Below are 19,197 nucleotides of genomic sequence, written 5' to 3'. Positions count from 1 at the left end.
AATACAATTGATTGGGACAGATTTGGAAAGGCACCAACTGTCTATAAAAGGTCCCTCAGTTGACAGTGCATATCCAGAGCAAAACCCAACCATGAGGTCGAATTAATTGTCTGTAGAGCTCCGAGACAGGATTGTGTCGAGGCACAGATCTGGAAGGGGTAACAAAATGTTTCTCTCATGAGTCCCAAGACCACAGGCCTTCCATCATCCATCATCAAAATGGAGAAGTTTGGAACCATCAAGACTCTCCTAGAGCTTGGCCGCCCGGCCAAATGAGGCAATCGGAGAGAAGGCCTTGGCCAGGGAGGTGACCAAGAAACCGATGGTCAACTTGACAGAAGCTCTAGAGTTCCTCTATGGAGATGACAGAACCTTCCAGAAAGAACACAATCATATCTGGCAGCACTCCACCATCAGGCTTTATGGATAGAGTGGCCAGATTGGTAGCCCACTCCTCAGTAAAAAGGCACATGACACCCACTGGAGTTTCCAAAGGCAACCTAAGACTCTCAGACCACGAGAAAACAAGATTCATCTGGTTGATTGAACCAAGGATCAACTCTTTGCCCTGAATGCAAGATCATGTTTGGAGGAACTGCACCATCCCTATGGTTGAAGCATGGTGGTGCGCATCTGCTGTGGGATGTTTTTCAGTGGCAGGCAATGGGGACTAGTCAGGATTGAGGCAAGCATGAACAGAGCAAAGTCAGAGAGATCCTGATGAAAACCTCTCCAAGCGCTCAGAACCTCAGACTGGTGCGAAGGTTCACCTTCCAACAGACAACAACCCTAAGCACACAGCCAGACAATGCAGGAGGGCTTGGGAACAAGTCCTCTGAATGTCCCTTGAGTGTGCAGGAAATCCCCAAATACAGGTGTCCAGCTTGTTAGCGTCATACCCAAGAAGACGAGGCTGTAGTTCTGCCAAAGGCTAAAGGGTCTGAATACTTATGTAAATTGTGAACGTGTTTTTGTTTGTCATTATTGGGTTATTTTGATGGTAGATGTGAGAAATAAGGCCTGTAAGTAACAAATGTGGAAAAAGTCAAGGGTCTGAATACTCCGAAGGCCACTGTATAACTCTGTATGGCAGCCTGGCGTTGTATGGTGATTATCAAAGACACTGTGTTCTGAGTGCAATGTGTGTTCAGTGTGTCTTCTGGGGATTTTGGTAACACACTGCTAATAGGGTCCACAGTACCTGAGGAGGACCAGGGGAGCGATACCCCGTGGCCCCTTCACTGAGCCCCAGGGCCTTGGAGGTGTCTGTTGGTGGCGTTTTGGACCAGGAGCTGCTGCACTTGGCACCAGTTTCACTGAGAATAGACCCCCCCCCCCCCCACACACACACACACACACTCACCCACCCAACACACACACACACACACGCACGAGTCAGTTAGGGGAAGAACACTAATGATACCGTTATCTTTAAATTACATACATTTTACCAATGTAATTTGATGGAGAACAGACAAACTGCATCACACACGATGGTGAAATACATGCCACAGCCTGGAAATCTTGCAACATGTTGGAGAAGCTACCTCCCACTTAGTGGACAAATCATAGAAAAAATTATACATCGTCAGAGAGTGTGACAATAGGGTGTTAAGCTTCTATTGAAATTATATTTCATAACCAAATTGACTTAGATTGTATTTTCAGATCCACTTTCCAAAGACAATGGAAGCGTCCTGATTCTCCACCATTTTCTACCAAGTGTTCCACAACTTGTAAACTCCCACTCATGTTTCAAAGCATAGGATTGGTTTTAGGCAGGTAGACTAGCAGTTAAGAGTTGGGCCAGTAACCAAAAGGTCACTGGTTTCGAATCCCGAGCTGACTAAATGAAAAAAATCTGTCTCTGGTGTCCTTGAGCAAGGCATTAACCCTAATAGCTCCTGTAATCTCTCGGGATAAGAGCATTGCTTAAATGACTCAAATGTAAATTCTAAAAGCGCGGGATGTTGTCGACACATTCAGCAGGGTTCACTTACGTGTTTTGCCGACATCGAGACAGGTGGCTGGTGCCCTGGGGTAGATAGCAAAGATTTACTGACGGATGTATTCTTATCCTCCTCTCAAGCTGTCAATCACATGGAGAGGAGGCCTCGCCGCGCAGCACCCTGCTCATGGTCAGCCCTGCCGGTCGGCTGCATGGGCAGACATAAATTCATTTCATGGGACAGACTACTTAAACATTAAACACATTACGTGGATTTTTATTTCTGGGTTTACAGAGTTAGGACAACATAGGTATCCCTGTTACATTCTGTACCAGGAGTGATGAACTTCTGTACCAGGAGAGTTCAATAAAGACAATATAAGTTCTGTACGGTCCTACATTTGCTATATAACACCACAAGAGATGGGAAGCCATGATATGTCAATGTAAATCTTACAAATATTATCCCTTCTGAATCTTACGCGTTCGCGTGTCAAAACTTTGACACAGCGACTGCTACAGAATTAGACAGGGATACATATTTTGTCATAATCCCTTTACTTGACATATCATGGCTCCCATTCTCTTGTGGTGTTATAACAAATGTAGGACCCGGTACAGAACTTATAATTGTCTTTATTGAACTCTCCTGGTTAGAAGTTCATCACTCCTGGTACAGAATGTAACAGGGATACCTATGTTGTCCTAAACTCTGTAACCCAGAAATAAAATCCAGCGTAATGTGTTTAATGTTTAAGTAGTCTGTCCATGAAAGATGAATTATGTCCTGCCCCCATGCAGCCGACCGGCCAGGCTGACCTATGAGCAGTGCTGGCGCGGCGACGCCTCCTCCCATGTGATTGACAGCTTGGAGGAGGATAAGAAGTAACACCGTCAGTATCTTTGCTATCTACCCCAGGCACCAGCCAACCTGTCCGATCGTCGGCAAAACACGTAGTGAACCTGCTGAATGTGTCGACCAAAGCTAGAATTTTACATTTGAGTCATTTAGCAGATGCTCTTATCCAGAGAGACTTACAGGAGCTATTAGGGTTAAGTGCCTTGCTCAAGGACAAGACAGATTTTTTCACTTAGTCAGCTCGGGATTCGAAACCAGTGACCTTTTTGGTTACTGGCCCAACACTCTTAACTGCTAGTCTACCTGCCTAAAACCAATCCTATGCTTTGAAACAATGAGTGGGAGTTTACAAGTTGTGGACACTTGTAGAAAATGGTGGAGAATCAGGAGCTTCCATTGCTTTGAAAGTGATCTTGAAAATACAATCTAAGTCAATTGGTTATGAAATATATATTTAAATAGAAGCTTAACACCCTATTTCACACCTCTCTGAGCTATGTAATAAGTTGTTTTCTATGATTGTCCACTAAGTGGCAGTGTAGCTTCTCCCAACATGTTGATCAGATTTCCAGGCTGTGGTCATGTATTTCACCATCTGTGTGTGATGCAGTTTGTCTGTTCTCCATCAAATTACATTGGTAAATGTATGTAAATATTAAAGAAACGGTATTCATTAGTGTTCTTCCCCTAACTGAGACATCTGTGCGTGTGTGTGTGTGTTGTGGGTGGTGCGTGTGTGTGTGTGTGGTGGGGGGGGGGGGGTCTATTCTGCAGTGAAACTGGTGCCAGTGCAGCAGCTCCTGGTCCAAAACGCACCACAGACACCGTCCAGGCCCGCTGGGGCTCAGTGAAGGGGCCACGGGGTATCGCCTCACCTGGTCCTCCTCAGGTACTGGGACCCTATTAGCAGTGTGTTACCAAGATCACCCAGAAGACACACTGAACACACATGACCACTCAGACACAGTGTCTTTGAAATCACCATACAACATGCAGGCTGCATACAGAGGTATACAGTGCCTTCGGAAAGTATTCAGACCCCTTGACTTTTTCCACATTTTGTTACATTACAGCCTTATTCTCATCATCTAACACAAATACCCCATAATGACAAAGCAAAAACAGGTTCACATTTACATAAGTATTCAGACCCTTTACCTTTGGCAGCAACTACAGCCTCGAGTGTCTCTTGGGTATGACGCTACAAGCTTGGCACACCTGTTATTGGGGATTTCCTCACACTCAAGGACATTCAGAGACTTGTCCCAAAGCCACTCCTGCATTGTCTTGGCTGTGTGCTTAGGGTTGTTGTCCTGTTGGAAGGTGAACCTTCGCACCAGTCTGAGGTTTGAGCGCTTTGGAGCAGGTTTTCATCAAGGATCTCTCTGTACTTTGCTCTGTTCATCTTTGCCTCAATCCTGACTAGTCCCCATTCCCTGCCACTGAAAAACATCCCACAGCATGATGCTGCCACCACCATGCTTCACCATAGGGATGGTGCCAGGTTTCCTCCAAACATGATGCTTGGCATTCAGGCCAAAGAGTTGAATCTTGGTTTCATCAGACCAGAGAATCTTGTTTCTCGTGGTCTGAGAGTCTTTAGGTGCCTTTTGCAAACTCCAAGTGGGTTCATGTGCCTTTTACTGAGGAGTGGCTACCATCTGGCCACTCTATCATAAAGGCCGATTGGTGGAGTGCTGCAGATATGATTGTCCTTCTGAAGGTTCTGTCATCTCCATAGAGGAACTCTAGAGCTCTGTCAGAGTTGACCATCGGGTTCTTGGTCACCTCCCGGCAAGGCCCTCTCTCCCGATTGCTCAGTTTGGCCGGGCGGCCAGCTCTAGGAAGAGTCTTGATGGTTCCAAACTTCTTCCATTTGATGATGGATGATGGGAGGCACTGTGGTCTTGGGGACCTTCAATGCAGCAGAAACATTTTGTTACCCTTCCCCAGATCTGTGCCTCGACACAATCCTGTCTCGGAGCTCTACAGACAATTAATTCGACCTCATGGCTTGGTTTTTGCTCTGATATGCACTGTCAACTGAGGGACCTTTTATAGACAGTTGTGTGCCTTTCCAAATCTTGTCAATCAATTGTATTTACACAGGTGAACTCCAATTAATTGTAGAAACACTTCAAGGATGATCAATGGAAACAGGATGCACCTGAGCTCAATTTCGAGTCTCATTGCAAAGGGTCTGAACTTATGTAAATAAGGTATTTCTGTTTTTTACTTTTAATACATCTGCAAAAATTTCAACCACATTTTTTTCACTGTTGTTATGGGGTATTGTGAGTAAATTGCTGAGGAATTGTTTGTCATTTATACATTTTAGAATAAGGCTGTAACGTAACCACATTTAGAGAAATTCTAGTGGTCTGAATACTTTACGAAGGCACGATCACAGCTAACCACCCCACCCCCCCCCTCCTTTACCTCCAGATGGCCATAGAGAGAACGTGAACCTGGGGGACACCTTTAACTTCTACATGATCCAGGGCCTCCACCCAGGCACTGAGTACGCCATCACCATCAACCCCATCTTGTGGACATCGAGGGCCCTGTCATCTCTACCCAGCCAAGACACGTGAGTTACCTGGAAATTGGGCTATGTACAGATGAGTCAACTTTTGAACATTATGGTCCTAAATGACACCCTTTTTAGCTTCATAATACAGTTCTTTCTAGCAGAGCCCTAGCAGTGTGCCGGCCGAGGCCACTCCCTTCATCATGCAGCTGTTCAATTGACTAACATTCTATCCATAATGATAGTTAAATTCTCTCCCCTCTCTCTCTGCCCTCTCTCTCCCGTCTCCCTGTGCCAGTGGAGAGCAGTGCAGTCCAGACTCTGAAGGCATCGGCAGTGAGCACCAACAGTGCCATGGTCTCCTGGAACTCTGTCCCTGGGCCACGGCTACAGACTAGCCTGGGGGCCCACTCCAGGTGACCTCTCACCTCTACACAATGCACTCGCACAATACAAACCAAAGCCCTGCCCAAAAACAACCCCCCTACCCCCTAGACACTTGTGGAGATCTGAGGGATTTGATCTGATAGGCTAGGTGGAATGTTTTACCATATTGCTTATCCCTGTCCAAACCTCTCAGATCTCCAGAAGTGTGTATGGAGCTAGGGGCTAGAGGTTCTTTCTTGACAGGCCTCTATTTCTCTCTTTCTCTCTCCCCCCCCCCCCCCTCTCTCTCCCTCTCTTTCTATCGTACTCTGTCCTCCTGTCCTCCCTTTGGGCATCTCTTCCTCTTGTAATTCTTTCTCTCCTCCTCTTTCTCTCTCTCTCCTTTCTCTCCCTCTTTCTCTCTTCTCTCCTTTTCTCTCTCATGCGTGATGTATCTCTGACGATGTTCAGAGTCTCCCCAACTCTGTGTACCTACCTACCATCCTCTGTCTCACCGTGTCTATCAAAATCAGCATCACTAAAACGTGATTGGAGGAAGATTCTGCAGGCGGGCTTATGGATAAAAAGAAAGTGGGGGGTGTATTTGATGTCACCCATCTGAGCGTCCCTGTGGGGACACGACACGGATCCTTTTGAAATGCCAGGACTGGCTCCCGACATGTCACTCGGTTAGTACCCAGCGTCATTTCCATGTGACAAGCTGGCATCATGGCCACCCCCTCAGAAAACAGAAAATAAAAGGAGAGATGGAGGATACGTGGGTTGTTTTAATGAGGACGGGCTTCTGAAGATGTTCATATGGGGAGACAGGAAAGGGGAATGGTGAATAAAGGTGTTGTGTGTGTCTGAAAGTGAGAGAAAAGGGATTGATCAAGCCAGATGAAAAGATGGAGGAGGGATAGTAGGGTGCCTTGTCCTTTCATTGGAGATGATGATGAGAGTTATTTTGGGGTTTAGGTTGGTTTTTGTTCACGGCATCTCTTTTCATTGCCCTCACGATGGTTGCCTTTTCTTTTTAAACTCGGGATGCTTTTATATCAACAAGCTACGCTTGAAACGAAAGGTATCATCAAACAAATCCCAATGTCTGTAGAATATTGCTTGATGATTTGATTTGCTGTAATGAGCTGTAAAGCAAAAATAAAGGACAAATTGAATGGAACGTTTCGTTAAGGGATTCATTTTAAGTTGAGTACAAAGAGAGACCTAATTGCTAATTAAACTAATTTAATTTAAGCTACATATGAGCCATTTTGCAAATCATCAGACACAACTCAAGTGAACACTCCATAGGTCCAAAGAGTTGCCTCCAATAGCAGGTGATTACATTATGGGCAAAACACTAAACTACCTTAGATCAGGGCTAGGCCCTAATCCTCCCCCTTACTCCATTGTTATGTGTGTGTTATTCTTCCAGAGTTTGCGGTCGGGACCGTCCTAGACAGCTGGCTCTGAACGGCTCCCACCACAGAGCACCTTCTGAAGAAACGTGGTCCATACCAGAGTATGTCCTGTCTCTTTACGTCCGTTTGGATCGCTGGTGGGACCCCGGCGTCTCAGCTACCTTCCGCACCTGTGGTCCAACGCGTCCTCTTCCTAGTGAAGTGTCTTTTCATCACTACCCTGACGAAACTTCCCTTTATCTAGCACTCGGTCGTATCACCCATCATGCAGTATTGTTTTGTGTTTCATGTTCAGACGCGCTCCTGTTTCTGTATTCTCTCTATGTTCGTTCTGATTAAACTCACCGACTGCCACCTGCTTCCTGACTTCCTGCAGTCTTCGTCCAGCTGTATCCCCTCTTGTCTCTCCGCCAGCTCCGTTGGATGTGTCTAACTTCCAGGTGACTTCCTACACCAGTTCCTCCATCGACGTGGAGTGGAGTCCGTCGTGGGGTCCACCGTAGTACAACTCACCTGCGACATCGGTACTGTAGTGGGCTCTTGTTCCAAATCTTAAATATAACCTTATCTCAATTTCAAAGAATGAAATGTAGCCTGTGAACTTGCAGTGATGTGAGTGTTACACAGCTTGTATGTGTATGTGTACGTGTGTGTGTGTATGTGTACGTGTGTGTGTACGTGCTGTGTGTGTGTGTGTGTGTGTGTGTGTGCTGTGTGTGTGTGTGTGTGTGTGTGTGTGTGTGTGTGTGTGTGTGTGTGTGTGTGTGTGTTGTTGTGTGTGTGTGTGTGGTGTGTGGGTGTGTTGTGGTGGTTAACATGTTTGTGTGCGCTTGAGTTCTTTTAATTGCTGTTGGTTACACAGATGGCAACGACTTCCCTCCCAGAATATTGGACCAGCAAGCGTTCTGTTCCACCGCACTTGAGGGCCTCAACCAGAGACAGTCGACATCAGTAATGCATCCACGCTGTCTACGGCAACACAAGAGGGGCCAGAAATGTCCCTCCTCACAGACTACAGGTACCTGGAGAGAGAGTTATGGGTAATCGGCTAATTGTGCATGATTTCTTTTCCCACAGTGGTGATGGTGGGTACTTGGACATTTTCCATTATTCTGATTAATTCATTGGGAGACTGAGGGTGATATTTCGACTCAAGTGGAAGCTAGGATTTGCCCCTATGACGTCAGTGGAGTCTGCAGTCGCAGCAATGTGCCGTGGTTGCTTCAAACTATTAAGTGGGATCAAACGCATATGCATGGAAACACATGTAGGCGTTGGTGACGTGCTGTCGGGTAATGTATATCTCACTTATGCATGGGAAGCCCTCACAGTCACGCTCTGTATTTCCAAACTATTGTATTTCTAAGTATGTGTTGATTTGAACGAGACAGACCACATGTTATTTCAATCGAGAAAGGCGTAATTGAAAGTGATATTATTCAGACGCAGCCTTTTCTGATGACTTCGTAAAATACATTAAATGGAAAAAGGCGAGTGTAACACTGAGTCACTGAGGCCATTTACATAAAACCCACGCCCTTGGATGAACGTCCTGAATATTGTAATTAGTAGGGAGATGTGGAACGTTACGCCCTTGTTACCCTGAGACTGTGGTGCCCTTTTGTTTGTGACGGTCCATATACTTTGAGCTTCCTTTTTAACACGGTTCCCCTTTGTTGACACTGAGGTTGTTTTTACCAGTGCTTGTGGTGTGTGTGTGTGTGTGTGTGTGTTGTGTTGTTTGTGCGTGTAGTGTTGTTGGGTGGGTTGGTTGTGTGTGTATGTGTTGTGTGTGTGTGTGTGTGTGTGTGTGCTGTACTGCTGCCTTGCGATGGGTTGTTATCATCTAATTAGTTCTATCTGAGTTGTTCTCTATGTTAGAAACTCTGAACAGAAAGCACTTCATTTTACATGACAAAGTCCATTTCAGGCTGTTGATGTTGTTGTAATGAGGAACATTGGTTCACCAACAATTTATAATGATAATTGATTGTATATGGTATTCAAGGATGCTCAAAGCGGTTCAACATTGAAGCAGAAACTCACCTCATCCAACCACCCGATGGATGCCATCCATTAGCGGCCAGCCATTTTGTTGGCAGAAAGCTCACACACACATTTAATTGGTTTTATCTTAAATGAACCTACATCTGTTGTTGATGTGGTTCCATCAAGCGTCGGTGACAGAGTCAGAGCTGATCAGGGCGGTCAAGGAGTGAAGGTGTGGATTGTCGGAGTCAAACTCCTTTACTGACTCGGAGGAGAACACCTGGGGTCACTGGCTACAAGTCTCCTGAGAGCCCTTCCATGGTGAGGAACACCAACACATGACATGTATGGACCACACACACACACACACTTGACACAAAACACACACCAACCAAAGCCACATCATGCTACCCACCACTGCGACATGTCTGCCTCTCGTTGGCTGGCCCTCGTCATTACTCCGTCGCCCAAACCACTTGGCTCCAGGTCATTACTATAAGTCTTTCTAGGTAAAGCCCGCCTTTAATCTCAGCTCACGTGGTCCCATAGCAGCACCCACCCGTAGCACGTGCTCCAGCAGGGTATAATCTCACAATAGTCGATTCCTCATTTGGGCCGTCTTTCCTTCCAGTTCTCTGTCTTGCATGACTGGAACAGAACTGCAAACATCACTGAAAGTGGAGACTCATATCTCCCTCACTAGCTTTAATGCACCAGTGTCAGAGCAGTCCACAGATCACTGCACCTGTACATAGCCAAGTTGTAATATAATGTAGCCATCACCTACCCACGCCGCTATACTTTTTTATTTTATTTATTTTTGGCTCCTTTGCACCTCCAGTATCTCTACTATGTCACTATTCGATTTCTCATCTATCACTGACGTGTTTTAATTGCTATATTGTAATTACTTCGCCACCATGGCCTATTTATATGCCCTTACTCCCTTATCCTACCTCATTTGCACACACATGTTGTATAGATCTTTATCTATTGGTGGTTATTGACTATATAGTTTGATTTATTCATGTGTCCATATTCTATGTTTGTTGTTGTTAGTGCGCACTGCTTTGCTTTATCATTGGCAAGGTCGCAGTTGTAGTGAGACTTGTTTACACTTGCCTACTTCGGTTACAATCAAGATGAAATCAACATTTTAAAATAAAAGTAGGCTCATATCTCAATTTCGTCTTTCATTCGCTTCCTTGCATCCCTTCACCTCCCTCTTGTTTAGGGACATGGTCCCTCCCCACAGACTAAGTTCTTCAAGGTGAGGAGAGAGGCTGTGAGGCATAAGGAAAAGATCGTTGTGAAATAGCTGAAGAGCTATCCTGCTGTCACGCCCTATATATACACTCATCACATGTTGACCTCTTCTGCCTCTAGGTGGAATGCAGACAGTCCCAGCTAGATCTCTTCCTCACACCTACTCCTTTCCGCTCCCATAAGTTACAGGAGAAGCTCGAGCTTCACATCCAGATTCAGTGGCATCTATGGTGGAGGGGCCGAGGAAGGCCAGGCACCGTTCCTGTCACCTGCACGCACCCGTGAGGTACTGACACCTATGTACACCTCTCGATATTCCTCTTGGATAAGGTGTGTTAATGACAAAACGTGACACTGGTTCTACACGTACTCTGACTTCCTAGCACCCACCACCTAGCCCAAAATCAGTAGATAAGGTATCTTAAGTTTCTCCTTGGTTGAGGGGATAAGTTTGGAGCAGGCCAGGCGCAGAACACTAATACTAGATCGGATAAGTTTGCAGGTAGTTATTTGGATGCAAGGTATTGTTAGATCATGAGTCCTGCACCAGTCTGACGGATGTGGTGTTAGCCATTCGTCAAAACACATTAAAATTGATGTGTTGGATGTGTTAATGTTCCAGGTGGACCTGCAACCTAACATGTGAACGGCTTCGCAGGCTGACACCACAGACGAGCGCTCACTCCTCAACTGCATCAGCGTTGCCTGGCGCTTCTGGGTATGCTGCTCTTTCTCTGGAGGCACATCTCAGGTCAGCAGGTCAAAGCACAGCCAATCACATCAGGCTGTGACACCACACAGATTGATCACGTCAGGCTATGGCCTAATTCAAAAAATCTTTAGAATGCTTTCTCCCTCAATCATTACCACAGGTGAACTCCAATTAAGTTGTAGAAACATCTCAAGGATGATCAATGGAAACAGGATGCACCTGAGCTCAATTTCGAGTCTCATTGCAAAGGGTCTGAATACTTATGTAAATAAGGTATTTCTGTTTTTTACTTTTAATACATCTGCAAAAATTTCAACCACATTTTTTTCACTGTTGTTYTGGGGTATTGTGWGTAYATTGCTGAGGAATTGTTGTCATTTAATACATTTTAGAATAAGGCTGTAACGTAACCACATTTAGAGAAATTCTAGTGGTCTGAATACTTTACGAAGGCACGATCACAGCTAACCAACCCCACCCCCCTCCTTTACCTCCAGATGGCCATAGAGAGAACGTGAACCTGGGGGACACCTTTAACTTCTACATGATCCAGGGCCTCCACCCAGGCACTGAGTACGCCATCACCATCAACCCCATCTTTGTGGACATCGAGGGCCCTGTCATCTCTACCRCAGCCAAGACACGTGAGTTACCYTGGAAATTGGGGCTATGTACAGGATGAGTCAACTTTTGAACATTATGGTCCTAAATGACACCCTTTTTAGCTTCATAATACAGTTCTTTCTAGCAGAGCCCTAGCAGTGTGCCGGCCGAGGCCATCTCCCTTCATCATGCAGCTGTTCAATGACTAACATTCTATCCATAATGATAGTTAAATTCTCTCCCCTCTCTCTCTGCCCTCTCTCTCCCGTCTCCCTGTGCCAGTGGAGAGCAGTGCAGTCCAGACTCTGAAGGCATCGGCAGTGAGCACCAACAGTGCCATGGTCTCCTGGAACTCTGTCCCTGGGGCCACCGGCTACAGACTAGCCTGGGGGCCCACTCCAGGTGACCTCTCACCTCTACACAATGCACTCGCACAATACAAACCAAAGCCCTGCCCAAAAACAACCCCCCTACCCCCTAGACACTTGTGGAGATCTGAGGGGATTTGATCTGATAGGCTAGGTGGAATGTTTTACCATATTGCTTATCCCTGTCCAAACCTCTCAGATCTCCAGAAGTGTGTATGGAGCTAGGGGCTAGAGGTTCTTTCTTGACAGGGCCTCTATTTCTCTCTTTCTCTCTCCCCCCTCCCCCCTCTCTCTCCCTCTCTTTCTATCGTACTCTGTCCTCCTGTCCTCCCTTTGGGCATCTCTTCCTCTTGTAATTCTTTCTCTCTCCTCTTTCTCTCTCTCTCCTTTCTCTCCCCTCTTTCTCTCTCTCTCTCCTTTTCTCTCTCATGCGTGATGTATCTCTGACGATGTTCAGAGTCTCCCCAACTCTGTGTACCTACCTACCATCCCTCTGTCTCACCGTGTCTATCAAAATCAGCATCACTAYAACGTGATTGGAGGAAGATTCTGCAGCGGGCTTATGGATAAAAAGAAAGTGGGGGGGTGTATTTGATGTCACCCKTCTGAGCGTCCCTGTGGGGACACGACACGGATCCTTTGAAATGCCAGGACTGGGCTCCCGACCATGTCACTCGGTAGTACCAGCGTCATTTCCATGTGACAAGCTGGCATCATGGCCACCCCCTCAGAAAACAGGAAAATAAAAGGAGAGATGGCCTAGGGATCCACGTGGGTTGTTTAATGAGGGGACGGGCTTCTGATGATGTTCATATGGGATGATGCAGGAAAGGGGAATGTGGAAAAAGTGTGTGTGTCTGAAAGTGAGAGAAAAGGGATTGATCAAGCCAGATGAAAGATGGAGGAGGGATAGTAGGGTGCCTTGTCCTTTCATGTGGAGATGATGATGAGAGTTATTTTGGGGTTTAGGTTGGTTTTTGTTCACGCATCCTCTTCTCATTGCCCTCACGAGTGGTTGCCTTTTCTTTTTAAACTCGGGATGCTTTTAATATCAACAGAGCTACGCTTGGAAACGAAAGGTATCATCAAACAATCCCAATGTCTGTAGAATTACTTGATGATTTGATTTGCCTGTAATGAGCTGTAAAGCAATATGAAAGGGACAAATTGAATGGAACGTCGTTAAGGGATTCATTAAGTTGAGTACAAAGAGAGACCTAATTGCTAATTAACTAATTTAATTTAAGCTACATAGTGAGCCATTTTGCAAATCATCAGACACAACTCAAGTGAACACTCCATAGGTCCAAAGGAGTTGGCCTCCAATAGCAGGTGATTATCATTATGGCCAAAACACTAAACTGACCTTAGATCAGGCTTAGGCCCTAATCCTCCCCTACTCCATGTTTATGTGTGTTTATTCTTCCAGAGTTTGCGGGTCGGGACCGTCCTAGACAGCTGGCTCTGAACGGTCTCACCACAGAGCACCTTCTGAAGAACGTGGTCCATGACACAGAGTATGTCCTGTCTCTTTACGTCCTGTTGGATCGCGTGGGACCCGGCGTCTCAGCTACCTTCCGCACCTGTGAGTCCAACGCGTCCTCTTCCTAGTGAAGTGTCTTTCATCACTACCCTGACGACTTCCCCTTATCTAGCACTCGGTCGTATCACCCATCATGCAGTATTGTTTTGTGTTTTCATGTTCAGACGCCGCTCCTGTTTCTGTATTCTCTCTATGTTCGTTCTGATAAACTCACCGACTGCACCTGCTTCCTGACTCCCTGCGTCTTCGTCATGTATCCCCTCTTGTCTCTCCGCCAGCTCCGTTGGGATATGTGTCTAACTTCCAAGTGACTTCCTACACCAGTTCCTCCATCGACGTGGAGTGGAGTCCCGTCGTGGGGTCCACCGAGTACAAACTCACCTGGAACATCGGTACTGTAGTGGGCTTCTTGTTCCAAATCTTAAATATAACCTTATCTCAATTTCAAAGATGAATGTAGCCTGTGAACTTGCAGTGTGTGGATGTGTGTACACGTGTGTATGTGTACGTGTGTGTGTGTATGTGTACGTGTGTGTGTACGTGTGTGTACGTGTGTGTGTGTGTGTGTGTGTGTGGTGGTGTGTGTGTGTGTGTGTGTTGTGGTGTGTGTGTGTGTGTGTGTGTGTGTGTGTGTGTGTGTAAATGTTTGTGTGCGCCTGAGTCTTTTAATTTGCTGTGTTACACAGATGGCAACACTCCCCAGTCCCAGTATTTGGACCGCAGCGTTCTGTTCCACCGCACTGAGGGCCTCAACCCAGAGACAGTCTACATAGTTAGCATCCACGCTGTCTACGGAAACACAGAGGGGCCAGAAATCTCCCTCTCACAGCTCACAGGTACCTGGAGAGAGAGTATGGGGTAAATTGTGCATGATTGTGCATGATTTCTTTCCCACAGTGGTGATGGTGGGTATTGGACATTTTCACTTATTCATGCATTAATGTCATTGGGAGACTGAGTGCATTTTCGACTCAAGTGGAAGCTAGGATTTGCCCCTATGACGTCAGTGGAGTCTGCAGTCGCAGCAATGTGCTCGGTTGGTGTTGCATATGCATGGAAACACATGTAGGCAGTGGTTGACGTTGCTGTCGGTAATGTAATCTCACTTATGCATGGGAAGCCCTCACAGTCCACCGCTGTATTTCCAAGACTATTGTATTTCTAAGATGTGTGATTTGAACGAGACAGACCACTGTTATTTCAATCGAGGAAAGGCGTAATTGAAAAGTGATGATRRATTCAGACCAGCCTTWCTGATTGYACTTRCGTAAATACATTAAATGGAAAATATGGAGTGTAACACTGAGTCACTGGTCATTTACATAAACCCACAGCCCTGTGGATGAAGTCCTGATATTGTAATTAAGTAGGGAGATGTGGAACGTTACGCCCCTTGTACCCTTGTAGACTGGTGGTGCCCTTGTTTGATTGACGGGTCATATACTTTGAGCTTCCTATTTTAACCGCGGTTCCCTTTGTTGACACTTGAACGTTATAAAAAGTCATAACATTAGAAACTTACCAAGGGCATATAATCCTAAACGCAGCAATATACATATACTTTTTTTATAACTTGGCCGCAACACTGCAAAGAACAGAACAAAACGACAATAGATCATGGGTTTATTTATTGTTCACGACTGCCTCAACATTCGAAATAAAAATACTTTTATACATAAAGTTAACATTGAAAATTGGAGTGGGATAACTACTACTGCATATACCAAAACGGTCACCTTGAATCATAAAAAATACATCCCTACGCTGATTTGATGCTAGTCATTGTGTTAAAATATACTTGTAATGTGCTGGATAACGATCATTAAAATAATGTCAATTCAAAAGAGCTACAGACCATTCAGAGTGTTGTTGACAGACCTAAACAAAATGGTAGGAGAAGTGCAACTCCCAATAGGCATCGGTTGGGTCCTATATTGGCCTTCGCTTGGCAAGGATTCCAACTGCCATTGAGGTGAAACAAGAATTTTCTGCTGAATGATAAATAACGGCACTTTTTGCAATATATTGTTTTCTCTACATAGGTTACATATGTACCCATTCTCCATGACATTAAACTAATGGCAGTTTGGGTTCTATATGTCTCAAATTGCAGTACCAACTAGCAGTACAATTTCTGGGAGTCAACAAAATTGAAGCTACCTCACTGTATATTAGTATGATGGTATACATTGCTCCCTCTACCTTACAGAGCAAACCAAGGAAACTGTGGTGTGACATCACTGGGATACAAGTGTGGCCTTTACTGTGCATAGTCAGTTCAGATGTCATTTGTTATATGAATTGGGCGCTGGAGAATTGATCGGTTTTCTTATAAAAAGGGAATAAACTAACGCAGTCAATTACTAAAATGATATCCAAACCTGAAGAAGTTGGTAATAAAAAACAAAATATTTTTTTAAGAATATAAACACGTGCCCTATTTGTACATGTTGAAAAATAAAACCCTGTCAGATGTAAGAGGAGGAGCATAGATGCAGATGATCCTATCAAGTAACCAACTTTCTTCATACGTGATATGCTACATGTCCACTGTTAGAAACGTTCCATTCTACTCTCTTTTAGAAGAGTGAGCAACCTCAAATAAAAAATGTACTAAAACAGAAATGACATCTCGCAATGAAGTTGAATTAACATGATTTGTTAACTCTTTTTCCTGAAGGCAAAGGGTGAAAAAGTGCTTTCAATAACAGTCAGCAATAGAAGTCCCTCTTTCTGACTACTAGAACTAGGCCTCCAACTCAATCTCTGGTTAACCCCAACTCTGTGCAAGTTCTGCCCGTCTGGGGGTCTGCCTCAACCATCCGTTCCTTAGAGGATTCTCCCTTTTCTTCCACCAGGTCTTTCCTCTACCAGCTCTTTGGGTGGGCTCCCAGCCTCTGGACAGTAATCTTTTCCACTGTAAATTCTGTACTGGTGAGGACATCTTTCCCCATGTCCTTCTCGTCTTTGTCTCCTTCATTGACTTGGCTGGTTGTGTGTGACGGGTCGCTGCTGGTTGTTTGTTAGTGTATTAAGAGGGGTCGTTGGTGTGTGTGTGGGTATTTGAATCGGCCAATAGCTGTGAACATGACACGTCAAGTTATGTCAGGCTCACTGCGGATGTCTGTGTGTGAAAGGTCTTCTTTCCGGTCTACATGTGGTGTCCACCTTAACCTCTTCCTGTGTGTCCTCAGGTCCGGGCCCACTGAAGGGAATAGGGGTGCTCTGTGTCCACGGTTGTGAACAGTGATCAGGCCCTCTCGTCTGTCCTGGGCCTTGGTACCCAGGCGTGGGGGCTTCCCTCTGGGCTGGAGCTGAAAAGGTCACTGCTCTCAGGGTCACCCCCTCGTCTCACAGCTTTCCTCCTCTGGGCAGTGGGGTGAGTTGATGGAAAGGCTACACTGGGAAGACCTTTTCTTCATCCTGCTCAACTCTGGCAAACATCATTTCCTTTTAATAAACTTACATTTTTAAAGGAACTGCTATGTTTCAGTGGCAGTTCCCTTAAAATGTAAGTTTATTATGACAAAAGTTGTATTGGTTAGACCTCTGTGTTAACTGCTTAAAACATGTTCTCTATACTTTCTAAGAAAACCATTTGACATCTAACTAACAACTAACAAAGCAAACTCACACATGGTAACTAATACGTTTTAGCAAATCAAGTTCAAATATTCCAACTAGGAAGACACAAGTCCATCTTTTCCATGACGACCAACCTGCTTGATTGACTGGGCCAGCTTCTGAACATCTTCCATTTGGTATTATGCTGATTGAGCTTGACCTCTGGACAAATGAATGGGCTTGTTGAATTGGAGAGAATGAGTTAGTAGTCACTCAGCATACCTACAGGAATGCATTCTTTGGTATAGGATAGGAAGCCATCGCACAGTTTGAATGGATGGTTGAGAAGACTTGTCACTGTGTGTTGGTTGTAGCACATCTCTACTGTCACCCTCTAAGCAGGTCAAGGAAAAAGTGGGCTGGTGTCAATATCTGGCTCTCTTACCCAAAGCCCCCTTGGGCACAGAGAGCAGTTTGATTGGTTCAGCATCAGGGGAGAGTCCAGAAGCTTCTGAAGGAATCCCTGCAGGATCTCAGTGTTCTGTAGATCATTTAATCAATTTAACATTTAATCAATGATTCTCCCGCGATCTGCCCTACTGAACATACAGTGTGTATTTAGACCATGCAAGTAGCTGTTCTATTTCTCACCTTGCCCCGCCAGTCCTCCTTGCACAGTCGCAGTCTGTCTCTGTCTCCGGTTCCTCATGTGGAACCAGTGGCTCCAGCCTGCAGTAACAGCTCCACCAGAACCAGGTGACCGTCCCTCACAGCCTCATGACCAGTGGCCGTGTTCCCCCTGGTTGCGCTTTGGACAGGTTCACCTGAAGCAATTGCTCTGGAGGCCCTAGAACACAACATTGTCATAATGAGTAACCAGTTGGCCTGGTGTGTTCCACCTGGCAGCAGGTATTGTTTGTGTGTGTAGCCAAGGGTGGTGTGTGTGTGTGTGTGTGTGTGTGTGTGTGTGTAGCAGGATGGTGTGGTATGTTGTGAGCGTCTGCTTACTGTTTAAACTTTTAGTGGGTTGATTCTTTTTTTTTTTTTTATGTGTTTGTTCTTCATTTGTTTTAATGCGTTTTTCTTCAGAGAACTGGAAGGAAAGTCGGCCAAAGGAGGAATCGCCTTTGGTGAGATATACCTGCTGGAGCACGTGCTACGGGTGGGTGCTGCTATGTGTGACCAGTGAGCTGAGATAAGGCGGGGCTTTACCTAGCAAAGACTTATAGATGACCTGGCCAGTGGGTTTGGCGACGAGTATGAAGCGAGGGCCAGCCAACGAGAGCAGACATGTCGCAGTGGTGGTTAGCATATGTGGCTTTGGTGGTGTGTGTTTGTGTCAACGTGTGTGTGTGTGTCCATACATGCATGTGTGTGTTCCTCACACTGGAAGGGGCTCCAGGAGATCTTGTAGCCAGTGACCCAGGGGTTCTCCTCCAGGTCAGTATGAAGGAGTTGACTCCGACATCCACCACCTTCACCTCCCTGACCGCCTGGATCAGCTCTGACTCTGTCACCGACGCTGATGAACCACATCAACAATAGATGTAGGTTCATTTAAGATAAACAATAAATGTGTGGTGAGCTTTCTGCCACAAAATGGCTGCCGCTACATGGATGCTACACATCGGTGGTGGATGAGGTGAGTTTCTGCCTTTCAATGTTGACGCCTTGAGCATACCTTGAATACATATACAATCAATTATCATTTAAATGTTGTGACAATGTTCCTCATTCAACAAACCAACAGCCTGGATGGACTTCTTCAATGTAAATGAAGTGCTTTCTGTTCAGAGTTTCTAACAGTAGAAACAAACTCAGATAGACTATTAGATGATAACAACCATGCCTGGCAGCAGTGACACACACACACAACACACACACACACACAACACACACACACACACACACACACAACACACACACACACACACAACACACACACACACACACACACACACCACACACACACACACACACACACACACACACACACACACACAGCAGTGGTTAAAAACAAGCCTC

General features: G+C 45.5%; 1 protein-coding gene across 1 annotated transcript in view; it reads left to right on the top strand.

Annotated features, from left to right (window-relative positions):
• Positions 1-2,723: 2,723 nt before the first annotated feature.
• The window catches only part of col7a1l (collagen type VII alpha 1-like), a 103,406-nt gene continuing 86,932 nt past the window's right edge, over positions 2,724-19,197 (top strand). Inside the window, 12 exon segments of the mRNA XM_070445989.1 lie at positions 2,724-2,834; positions 2,836-2,902; positions 3,582-3,617; positions 3,620-3,661; positions 3,664-3,696; positions 11,592-11,738; positions 11,980-12,099; positions 13,495-13,650; positions 13,887-14,000; positions 14,295-14,466; positions 16,856-16,987; positions 18,262-18,357. Of these exon segments, the coding sequence (XP_070302090.1) occupies positions 2,724-2,834; positions 2,836-2,902; positions 3,582-3,617; positions 3,620-3,661; positions 3,664-3,696; positions 11,592-11,738; positions 11,980-12,099; positions 13,495-13,650; positions 13,887-14,000; positions 14,295-14,466; positions 16,856-16,987; positions 18,262-18,357 (1,226 nt within the window).

The sequence above is a fragment of the Salvelinus sp. IW2-2015 genome, linkage group LG13, assembly GCF_002910315.2.
Source record: "Salvelinus sp. IW2-2015 linkage group LG13, ASM291031v2, whole genome shotgun sequence".
NCBI lineage: Eukaryota > Metazoa > Chordata > Actinopteri > Salmoniformes > Salmonidae > Salvelinus > Salvelinus sp. IW2-2015.
The sequence above is the reverse complement of the archived record's forward strand: the minus strand, read 5'-3'. Positions and strand labels throughout refer to the sequence as shown.